Raw genomic sequence first — 12,044 nt, 5'->3', positions numbered from 1 at the left:
TGTCACCACTGCCTGGTCTGTAAGACTGATCAGTGCTCTGAACTTCAGGCAAGCTTTCTTTATTAAAATAAAATGAAATGTCACTACAGAACACCATGACACAGAACTTCTCTTGCTATTTCCAAGGGCTTCTTGATAAAGCATTTTCCTTAACTAATGTGCTTAAATATAGAAGCCAATAGTCATTATAAAGTACAAACTGACATTTTGAGGAGTTGAATAACATTTATTTTCTAAGTCTCTTTAGCGTTCTTCATTCTAAAAATAGATAGTTGACACTTTCCTGGTAGTGTTTGACATTTTGGTGAATCCACGATTTTTTGGGGGTGGGGGCCTGGCTGTCCTGAAACTTACTCTTAATATGTAGCTCAGGCTGGCCTCGAACTCAAGAGATGCACCTGTCTCTGTCTGCCATGGCTTCTTTGACCTTTGCTTTGCAGCTGAACTGCTTGTGTTCTGGAGACAGGAGCGAATGGCATACTGAAATTTACAGACATTTTTGTTTTCTGGCTTTGGATGCTTTTCTGTTTTTATTTATGACAGCAAACGTGCTTTTCAGTTAGGCCAATTAGTGTTCTTAGATTTAATTAGTCTCCTTTTCCCCTCTCTTTCAGGACTTGAAGAAGCATATGGCACCTGTAAAGTTAAATGTCACTCCTTGTCGCCACTTGGACCTTCTGCTTGAGACCTGCATGTGACTTTCCATCTGTGATCTTGGCTTCTCATATCTACTGACTTTGATTACAGAAAAGTCTCTGAAGATTCATATCAAATGACGTCAATGGCCAGCTTGTTTTCTTTCACTAGTCCAGCCGTGAAGCGATTGTTGGGCTGGAAACAAGGTGATGAGGAAGAAAAATGGGCAGAAAAGGCAGTCGATGCTTTAGTGAAAAAGCTGAAGAAGAAGAAGGGCGCCATGGAGGAGTTGGAGAAAGCCTTGAGTAGCCCAGGACAGCCAAGCAAATGTGTCACTATCCCCAGGTCCTTGGATGGACGCCTGCAAGTTTCTCACAGAAAAGGCTTACCCCATGTCATATATTGCCGTGTTTGGCGCTGGCCAGATTTGCAGAGTCATCATGAGCTAAAGCCATTGGATATTTGTGAATTTCCTTTTGGATCTAAGCAAAAGGAAGTCTGTATCAATCCATACCACTATAAGAGAGTGGAAAGTCCTGGTAAGTTTCACTTCGCTGAGAAGAATTAAGAATAAACCACCAAAAACCCAACATGGCTCTTACCGATTTGCATATAACTAGGCTTATTACATTAGCCTTCGTTAAAGATTTCATCTTAGGAGGAATACTAGGTTTTAAATTTAGCTTTTTTGAACATTAAGCTCTTGATTGGCTGCTAGAACTCACTGTCTCTAATAACACCCACTTCTTTTCTGTGGCTGACATCTCTGAATGCTAAACCCATGTCCCATGTTCACACTAGATCTTGTTCCTTGTTTGTTTGGGAACTGGGCTGTCGTGCAGCAACTGTTTTTCTGGCTTTACATCTTACAAGAGTCGTTATTGTTACATTTACTGTGTGCGTGTGCTTGTGTGTGCTTGCATGCTTGCGTATGAGATGACACATGTGGAGATCAGCTGACTATTTCCAGGAGTCAGGAGGTCTTCCTGGGTCTTGTTACTCAGTTTTCATTGCCTAGGACAGTTCCCTTCACTAGTTGTTAGTAGGTACTGGCCAGTATTTTTTTGTTTTTTTTGTAATCAGTGAATTATATATTAGTCCTTTTATTGATGCTATAGCAGAATACCATAGACTGGAAAAGTTCACTCTGCTGAAAAGACTCCAAAACACAGCCAACATGTCTCTCTGATTTGCACATACCTAGGTTTATTAGCTAAAAGTTTACATGAGCCTTTGTTAAAGATTAACAATAGAAATCCTGGGGGTAGAAAGTCCAGGATTAGGAGACTGTCTGGTGTGGGCCTCATAATCAACTGTGCTACTAGCAGCACTCAAGTGTGAGTGAGACAGAGAAGACAGAGTGAAGCTAGAGCATCCGTAAGGAAACCTGTGGTGCTGGGGATCCAGACCAGTCTCGTGCATGTTAGGCGCGTGCCCTGTCATGGGCTACCCCCCAGCCCAAGTCATCTGTTGCTGTACCAAGGAGTCCACCTTCACAGGTACTACCTCATTGCTTCCTGTTAGGCCCCACCTCCCAGCACTGTCATGTTGTGAATTTTCTGGTGCATGAACTTCTCAAGATTTTCTATAGCAGCTGAGATACTAGTTGGGATCTTTATCTGTTGATAAACAATAAATAACATACCTGTGGTAGTTTAAGCACAACACACATTTATTACCTTACAGTTTCTGAGGTTCAGGCATCTGAACTACCCTTAACAGGTGACTACCCTTAACAGCATCTTTTTTGAGTTTCTAATCAAGGTGTCTGTGAGGGCTTGGTTTTTTTTTTTTGGAAGTTCAGACAGGGAAGGGGCTCCTGTGCTACTGACAAGATTTAGTTCCTGTGGAGGCCCTGGACTCTGGTTGACTATTGGCTGGAGACTGTGTCAGGAGTTCACCTTTCTGTGTGTTCTACACTGTCGTTCCCTCGCAGTGTCACAGTTGCTCTCTACAGAGGGTTTCTCAGAGCATGCATGCATGTTATTTTGTTTTCTTCAGAGCCAGGCAGAGCATTTTCCTACAAGAGGGCATTGAGTTCTTAGCAGTGTGATCTTGCACTCCCATTACTTTGCCATAATTCTGTTGGCTGGAAGCAAGTCCTCGGTCGCATGCTGGAGAGAGAGGACTGTCCAAGCTCATGAATACCCAGAGCCTGTCTTCCGTACTAGAGGAACTGCAAGCCTATGTGGTTGGATGCAGAGACTTGTGTTACAGTTCAACCGTGAGTTGCGGTTCATATTTGAGAAGAGTCTCAGTTTCTTATGGAGCCCAAGAAGACCCTTGGTGTGAGGGAACTGAGGAAGAAAGAACAAGGCAGATTTAAAGGAAGAATATTGTCTGAAAATTGAAAAATTCTCAAACTAGGTATTTACTAGCAATCCATGTAAGGATTTTGTCTGTTCCTTCTCATAGTCAAAGTGTAATCGACAGTGGCCAGTAGAATTGTCTTTTAATCCACTTTATTGTTCCGTGGAAAGGACCGGAGCAATTATGATACTTTACAATAACTTCAGAAATAGCTCGCTAGTTGAGTTGCTAGAAAAAGACTATAGAAACCTCATATTGGTCCCCTGCCCACATGTCTTGGGAGGGTGTAGCCTTATTCAGTAGTGATTGGTGTTCCTCCTTGAGCAAGCAGGAAGGACAATAGATGCCTCATCTCCTGGTACGTGCTAGTAAAAAGGGTGTTGCTGATTATGGTGACAGTGAGCAGTTTTGAGCACTCATGAACAGAAGTGCTCTCCTAATTCTGGGCTTCTTTTGTTGTAGAGGTAGACAGAAAGCCATGACTTTTCATGGCATTGAAGTCTATTAACTATAAGTCTTAACTTACACAGAGCACACAGTGAATGCGTGAGAAAAGGATGGGAGGTATAATGAGCCTAGAAGAGTAAGGCCAACCTAAATGGTCCAGTATTTTTTTGACTAGAAAGTATTATCTGGTGGCTGAGAGGTTAGTTTCTAGAGTTATGGTTTTACTATATAGTTATTACCTGTCCTCAGGCAGGATACAAAATCTCTTTGCTGGAGACAGTACTAATACTGACAACCTAACAGTGTTTTTGGGGAGATTGTTTGAGTCAGTGTGGATCTAAGTACTTAAACATTATGTAGCCCCAGTCAGTTTCAAATCAAGATCATTTCTCCAGAGGGATCCATTCTGGAAACAGAGCATATGGGGAGTGGGAGGATAAAATTTTCAGTAAACACTGTTGCAGCTACTTCGAACTGAAAATGCAAGAGCCAAGTAATTAGCAAAAGGACTGAAAAAGACCTACTGATAGAGTTCTAGTTAATCATGTATATGGATATTCTGAAAGCTTCCAGAAAGAAAATATAGGGCACATAAAAACAAGAACAAACAAAAGCTAGAAATATAAATTATTGCATTTCTTAATCCAATTCTGGATCCTAGAAGAAAATGAATCATTTATCTTCAAAATCCAGAAGGAAACTATGGCCTGGATTTCTGTATGTAGAGACATGAAAGGGAGAATAATTTCTTACATGTTTCCCATTCCGTTCTAAGAAGCAAGTAGAGGGCAAAGTCAGGAAAGGGGACCCAGTCAGACAAACAGTCCTAAGCAGCAACTAGGACAGATAGAGGAAAGGACTGAACACTCCAGAGGAACACAACACAGCAAGTCCATAATTGTTTGATTTATAGCATCTGAAAAAGGTGCTATTGACGGGCTCTGACAAGTGGGTTAGGATACTGGAAATGTGAGTGGTGTGTACTTAAAATTAAGGAAATCATTAACTTTAACAAAAAACACTGCTCAGGAGGAAAATGCACAGTATACTTGATTCCTCAATTGATTTTGTGTGTGTGTGTATAATATGTATGTATGAGAGTGTATAGGACGTGCATATGTAGTAACACTACATACCAACTGAGCCCAAATTTTAAAAAATAGGTTTTATGTGTATGGGTATTTTGCCTGCATCTTGTGTGCCTGAAGAAGCCAGAAGACAGCATCAGATCCTGTAAAAGTGGAGTTAGAGACTGTTATGATCTGCCGTGAGGGTGATGGGAATCAAACCTAGGTTCTCGCTCTCTCTCTCTTTCTCTCTTTCTTTTCTTTTTTTTTTTTTTTTTTTTTTTGGTTTTTTGAGACAGGGTTTCTCTGTAGCTTTTGAGCCTGTCCTGGAACTAGCTCTGTAGACCAGGCTGGCCTTGAACTCACAGAGATCTGCCTGCCTCTGCCTCCCGAGTGCTGGGATTAAAGGATTAAACTACTGAGCCATCTCTCCAGCCTCTTAACCCAATTTTTAATAGATTAGGGAAATAGAAAGGGCTAGACTACTATAAGAAAGATGCCTCAGCTAGTAGTCATAGTTCTTGGGAGGCCAAGGCAGTAGGATTGCTGTGTTTGAGGCTAGTCTGTGCAGCAAGACTGTTTGAGTTTCTCTCCCCCACCAACAAAAACAGTTGCTTCATTTACCATAAGAGAAGTTTATAAATAATGTCATAGAATCAATAATAACAGTTTATCATAGTATGCATATAGGATGCATCGCAGTGCCCAGCGTAAACAAGGTCTGTGGAGGAGTTACAACAGAAAGCGCTCAAAATCCCTTGCAGGCTGTCGTCTCTTACTAAATATGTTAGACTTGTCTCTTACTCTCCACATATTATTTTATGTGAAAATAAAAAATAAATAAAATCTTTTGCATAGATAGTATACAAATGAGAGGGAAAACAGGGATTTTAACTATGCCTACAAAAATACCTTGACTGAATTGAATTCTTTAGTTATTTTACTGTTATTCAGATTGTGGGATAGCTAAGTATAAATCCTTCCTAATTTCTGCTCTACTCTGCAGGCAGCTGTCTCGCCTTTCTCTAGTGATAGCTGTTGTTACTACATAAGAGAGCAGAGCACTGGCTGCAGGATCCTTATGTGTGTCTTTACTTCTGAGAGGTGAAGGATGACCTGGTTAGCATATATATTTGATTTTGTTGCTGCTGCATAGTCCAGAGTCAAATTATATTCTTTTTCTTCCCCCTGAAATGGAGTCAACATTGACAACTAAAAGAACATTGTGAAAGAGATAATCGGTACGTTTACTTTCCTGCAGAAGATAATCAGCTGCTCGTCATTATAGTTGGGGTCTTTAGAGGTGGACACTCGGATAAAGGAAACTACTCGATTATATTCTGAGAGGTTGTTACGTGTGTCCTCATGATGGCATTTAGAGGGCTGACTGTGAGCAGGCTCTCACTCTGGAGGGTTGTTGGATGGACGAGGAGAGCCTTACCAGTTCGCTGAATGCTGAACGTGAGCTCTCTGACCTACTGGAAATGCTCAGAGCACCGCACGCTGACCTCCACTTCTTTCCCTAGTCTTAACCACCTCTGCCTAGATCGGTGCTAGACCAACTCGCTGTTTCCTCCCTTCTCACCGCCTCTCTTCTCTCCTAGCTTTCTCATGGGAAATCCTCTTGTCCCGTCAGGTGTTACCCTTTCCATGTATTTGGTTTCTTGCTGGCTAGATTGCTCACTTCTTGAGTTCTTATTAATTGCATTAAATGTTTCTTATTCTAACTGCTTTTGAAATGGCTTACATGGAGAATGGCATCCTTTCTGAATTTCTGCTTCCGGAGTCCCTCATACAGGCTAAATGCCAGAGGGCTTTTGGTTTGGTTCTGATGTAAACACAGATTCAGATTCTACAGAACACTGCCCCCCATCAGTTAACTTTAATCACAGCTTGCTTCTCTTTTCTCCTCCAGCCTCTTAAGTGTTCCTGACTGACTGTTGTTTTTCTTTCAGTCTTACCTCCAGTGTTAGTGCCTCGCCACAACGAATTCAATCCGCAGCATAGCCTTCTGGTTCAGTTTAGGAACCTGAGCCACAATGAACCGCACATGCCACACAACGCCACGTTTCCGGATTCCTTCCAGCAGCCCAACAGCACCCCTTTCCCCTTGTCTCCTAACAGTCCCTACCCCCCTTCCCCCACCAGCAGCACATACCCCAGCTCCCCAGCAAGCTCTGCACCAGGAAGCCCATTTCAGCTCCCAGGTAAGACTGAGAGTGGGAATTGTTTGAAGTGCTGCTCTTCTGAGTGAGATTGCTGTGGGGGACATTTTCTTTAGGAATTTATTTCCACAAGAAGTAGAGTTTATTTTTCAAGTTCCATTATGTTCAAAAATCTGGAAATAAGGGTATTAAGTATAAATGTTTAATTTGCTGTTAGGCATTGTCTCAAATAAATACTTTCATCTTAGATTCAGTGCTATATGTAGCTCTGTCTTAATATATCCTGTATAAACCTTGAGGCAAAAGACAACTTCTATTTAGGTTTATATTTATCAAAACAAAAAGATCTAGCTGTAGCTTTCGCAAAAATTCATAACTTTGAGTGTTGGAAGGCCAAAGTTTCATTAACGTTTCCGAAGCTAATTGCTCTGTCATTTAATGGGGCGTGTTAGTTATTTGGGGGCATTACAAAAGAACGAGATAACTTCAAAAAGTGCATTTTGAAGGGACACAGTTTTAGAGGACACTGCAGTATGTGATGATAATGATGGCAATTAAAAATGTGCCTGTAGTATATGTCCAAGGTGGTCTGTGGCTGCACATTGCTGTGTTAGCTGCAGTTTCTTTGAACATAGATAGCTTTAAAAGAAAGAGAAAATTTTTGACCTTGGGTTCCACTTTAGTGTTGTTCCTGGTATCCTGGATTACTCAGGGTCCAAGTTAATGTATGCTTGTAGTAGGTGTGCTGGAGAGGTTGTGTGTGCTCTTTCCTGCTCTTGTACAGTATCCTACTATCTGTGTGTGCATTGTTCTCTAGTGAATCCTGCTGATAACCTTGTCAATTTAAAAATGCTTTTAGAGTAATAGCTTTAAGCAGAATGAAGACTATCTTCTTTGAGGAATGGATGTGTCTCATTTTCTTGCTCTTAGCTGATACACCTCCTCCTGCCTATATGCCCCCCGAGGATCAGATGGGACAAGATAACTCCCAGCCCATGGACACAAGCAGTGCCGTCATTCCTCAGATCATGCCCAGCATATCCAGCAGAGGTGAGAAGAGTGCTTGCTGCTTCCTTTTGTTGGTGCTATTCCTGCTTCCTTAACTGCTTGACCACTTTTCTTTACAGTGCTAGGAATCCAATCCAGGGCCCTCCTACTCTAGGTAAATAATCTCCCACCAAGTTAATTTCTCAATCTTAGTCACTTGTGCAAACAGCGTGAATGGAGTATGGCTGTAAAATCAACTGAGTGTGCAGGTCAGTGGTTTGGGCAAGTATATGAAATTTTGGTTCAAAATGTAGTTTACAAACATTGCCATAACCTTTCCAAAGAGATTTCCACCTCACCCTGGGCTCAACAAACCTCTGTTCTCTATACAGATATTTTTCTGAATGTTTCATAAAATAGAGTCATGGGGAAAAAAAGGCCAGGCGGTGGTATTGTACACCTTTAATTCCAACACTTGGGAGGCAGAGGCAGGTGGACCTCTGTGAGTTCGAGGCCAGCCTGGTCTACAGAGGAAGTCTCAGGACAGGCCCCAAAGCTACAGAGAAACCCTGTCTCAAAAAACCAAATATATACATATATAGCGTCATGGGGACAGTGAAATGGATTAGTGGGTAAGTGCATGTACTGCTAACCCTGATGATCATGCCAGGGACCTGAGTTTGTTTACCAAGAGGCACATGGTAGGAGAGGAATCCCCTCCTAGATAGTGTAATAAAAGTGCACTGGTAGATAATATATTTAAAGATTTATTTATTTTTGTTCTCTGTATATGCTTTGCCTGCATGTGTGTATGGGTGTTGTGAATTGAATCTGGGTCCTCCTCAAACAGTAAGTGTTCTAAACCACTGAGCCATCCCTACAGCTTCCAAATATAATCCTTTAGATTGTATTTCATTCACTTAGCACAGTGTGTCAAGGTCGCCTATGGTGTAGCGGTGTTCAGCAGACCTTTGAGTGGTTTGCAGTTGGATTAGTGTTCTGAGTAGCTGCACCCTTAGAGCACTGTATACAGGGCTTTGTGTAGGTACTGGCTTTTTTTTCTTTTTTAAATCTTGGGTAAATGCCTATGAGCAGAATTTCTGATCAGAAGGTAAGCTTAACTATTTGAGAAGAATAGCCAGACTTTTCCAGTGTGGCTGCCAATATCTGTCTACTTTCTATCTAAAGTCTAGCTTCTCCGTACCGTCCCAGTACTGTTACCGCCTAGCTTTTGAAGGGTTATTGTACCCGATGGATGTGAAGCACTCACTGGATTTCATTTGTACCCCCTATAGAGTACTGACGTTGAACACTAAAGTGCTTTTTCTGCAGTCTTTATTGAGCTGTAGCGTTTTTTGTAGATTCTGGAAGTGGATCACCCCACTCTTTTTGGTGAAATCTAACTCAGGTCACAGTGAGTGGTAGTAGATTGTTTACATGAAGAAATACTGTTCTAGATCAGTTTTTTTCTACTTAATTAACATTAAATAAAGCCATACAATACTTGTTTATTATTACTAGCTTATTTCTCTTAGCACAACACCCTTTTGAGGCCCACATACATTGTTGTATTTGTCAGAATTTCATTCCTTAGGTGAACAGTCCTTCCTTGTGTGTGCCCTGTGTGTTCGCCTGCTCTCACAGAGGAGCTGCTGTGCTGTTCCCACTTTTGCTCTGCTCTGTCATCTGCAGAAGCACCACCTGGAGGCTGCTGCAGCGTTGCCGTGGTGTAGATGCGCTCTTGTTATGGTACGCTGGTTGATTACAGCGCTCAAATGTTCTATTTCCTTTCTAATTGTTCTTTCTAAAATTGAGAGTGAAAGATTGAAGTCTCGAACAATTAGGATAGACTTACCTATTTCTATTTTCAATTCTTTTGATGATTACTTCATGTATTTGGGGACTCCTGTCAAAATGTACAATTCAGGAATATTAAATACATTCAGTACTGTGCAGCTGTCCTCACTGTCTGTTTCCAGAGCTTGTTTTCCTCCTAAATAAACCCTGTGCCCATTATAAATACCCCCATTTTTCTTCCTAGAACCTCTGGTCAGTAGCAGTCTACTTTCTATCTGAGTTTTCCTGTTCTGAGTGTCTGCTCTAGGTGGACTCATCTACTGCTTGCATGTCCTTTTGTGTTCTGCATGGCATGTCCAAGAGTTAGCCATGTCACAGTGTATGTTTAAATCTCATTCCTTATTAGGGATGAATGACATCTGTATAGTTGTTCACCATTTATCTATTTATGAACACTTGGCTTTATTCTACTTTTGTGGCCATTGCACAGCAGGCTGTTGCTTGGGTCTGTCTGAGTATTACATACATTTTGGAGTAGAATTGCTGTGTTCTGTGCTAATGATGTTTAACCTTTGGAACCCCCAAACTGCACAGCATCTGCATCACTGCGTTCCCAGTGGCACTGCATAAGCTTTTTGAGTTTTCCACATTCTCGCCAGCTTGCTTTTCTGTTGTTTGTGATATTGTCCTTGCTCTCCTCATTATTACAATGGTTGTCCTAATGTCTGAAGTGGTGCTATATATATATATATATATATATATATATATATATATATATGGTGCTTTACTTGACAAGTAAGGAATAGTGTAGTTGTTGTTTGTTTTTCCCGTGATGTTAGCATTGTGCTTGTGCCTTATGTTGTTACAAGTGTTTTACAGATGATTTACTGACATTTTGGGTGCTACAGAGGTATCTCTGAGTAAAGTCTTGCTGTGCAAGTATAAGGATGAGTTCCCATCCTTAGCATTCACATAAAATCCAGGCACACAGCACACCTTGAATCCTGGTGCTCCTACAGGGCAAGGGAAGTGGAAACAGAAGAATCCCAGTAAGTTTGAGAGCCAGGTAGTTTTCCAAACCAAGTAGCAAATAGTCAAGAACCCTTGGCCCCCAAAGAAGGTGGTGGAAGGCAAGGATTAATCCTTCAGTTGTCATTCACACTTGCACTACAGCATGCAACGAGATAAAGTAAAAAGATACCATTTACACTTTTAAAAGATCAGTGTGTGTGTGTTTTATCTGTGATATTCACCACAGCTAACTCTGTACCTAATGGTGAAAGATGGGTTTTCCACTAAACTCAGCAATGGCAGGGTAGCACCTCTGCAAGTGCTCCTGGTCTGTTTAGACCTCACGTCGTCTTCAGTGCATCTGTTTGTTTAGGATAATGTCACAGATACTAATGTACTTATGTATTTTCATAAAGTTGCTGGAAAAGAGTTTGACTTGACTAATTTAAACCTGTATTGGTTTACTGTAGACCTGTTTCAGAGGTGCTGTTGCTGCTGCCTTTGGGATTGTGTCTTTCCCAAGTTAAGTAGAGAACTTTAAGCCCCAGTCTGGTTGTATTTGGAAATGTGGGCTTTCGGGAGGTAATTGGGTCTGAATGAGATCATAAGGATGGAGTCGTCCTAGTGAGGCTAGTGCCCCTATGAGAAGAGGAGTTCCCTTGTTCTCTCTCTGCCCTTGAGCACAAGCCAAGGAAAGGCTGTGCTAACAAAAAGCAGGAGGGTAGTGGTCTACAAACCAGGAAGTAGCCCCTCATTAAACATGGAAGTTGCCTGGATTCCTTGCCGCCAGGACTGTGAGAAATAGAATTCTGTTGCTCACGTCAGCCATCGTGGGTTTCCTGGAGCATCTGAAGCCACTGATACAGAAGTTGATACCTAGAATGTGGTGCTGTTGTACAGATACCTAAGAATATGGCTATGGTTTTGGAACCAGTAGAGGCTGGAGAAAGGGCTTGTGAAGTGACTGATAAAAAGGAGTAAAGAATCTTTGCATTTTTTTTAAGGAACATAATTAATTTTGTGTTTGGAATGTGGTGGGAATATAGTGCTGAGCCTGATGCTTCTGCACTCAGGCCTAATTGAAAACACTGGAAGATGGAGAAAAGGCCTTCATTGTAACAAATTTGCAGCTTGGTTGGATTATGTTGATGTTCAAGTGTTTTGGGGAGGGAAGAACTATATAGATGCAAAATGAGTTACCTAACTGAAGATATTCTTAAACCAGTCAAAATATGACTGGTTTCTCCTGATTGCTAATAATAAAATATGAAAAGATTAAAAAGGAAACTCTTACTTAAAAAATAACTTAAGATTTAAGAGATTTTTCATGCTGTACACATTGTAAATAAGAATGTGTGTTTGGAGAAGAACTAAGGATTTTGTTTACATTTAAGAGTGGCCTGATCAGGCCCCTCTGAACCACGATTAATAAAAGCTCAATTAATAAGACCTCAGGATCAGAAGAAATTGGGTTTCAACCTGAAGATTTTAAAAGCAAAACAGCCACTCACTGATTCTTACCCCAACCTCAGTCTAAGATGGCGATCTTACCTCCTGGAATCTCAGAAGGAGACTGTGTTTCTGAGAGCTGTTTCCTCCCATTTTTAATTCTCTCTAGGGCTGG

The 12,044-nt window shown here is 41.3% G+C and overlaps 1 protein-coding gene across 3 annotated transcripts in view; it reads left to right on the top strand.

The window, feature by feature from the left end:
* Smad5 (SMAD family member 5) overlaps nucleotides 1-12,044 on the top strand; it is a 44,470-nt gene that overhangs the window by 22,972 nt on the left and 9,454 nt on the right. For all 3 annotated transcript variants that reach the window (XR_012910350.1, XM_075969470.1, XM_075969471.1), the window contains exons 2-4: nucleotides 615-1,175; nucleotides 6,416-6,667; nucleotides 7,556-7,675. Coding sequence is in view for 2 of the 3 variants with exons in the window: in XM_075969470.1 (XP_075825585.1) it covers nucleotides 773-1,175; nucleotides 6,416-6,667; nucleotides 7,556-7,675 (775 nt within the window). In the remaining variant the exon portion in view is untranslated. The remainder of the gene's footprint in view (nucleotides 1-614; nucleotides 1,176-6,415; nucleotides 6,668-7,555; nucleotides 7,676-12,044) is intronic.

Source organism: Microtus pennsylvanicus, chromosome 4, assembly GCF_037038515.1.
Source record: "Microtus pennsylvanicus isolate mMicPen1 chromosome 4, mMicPen1.hap1, whole genome shotgun sequence".
In the NCBI taxonomy this organism is placed as follows: Eukaryota; Metazoa; Chordata; class Mammalia; order Rodentia; family Cricetidae; genus Microtus; species Microtus pennsylvanicus.
The sequence above is the reverse complement of the archived record's forward strand: the minus strand, read 5'-3'. Positions and strand labels throughout refer to the sequence as shown.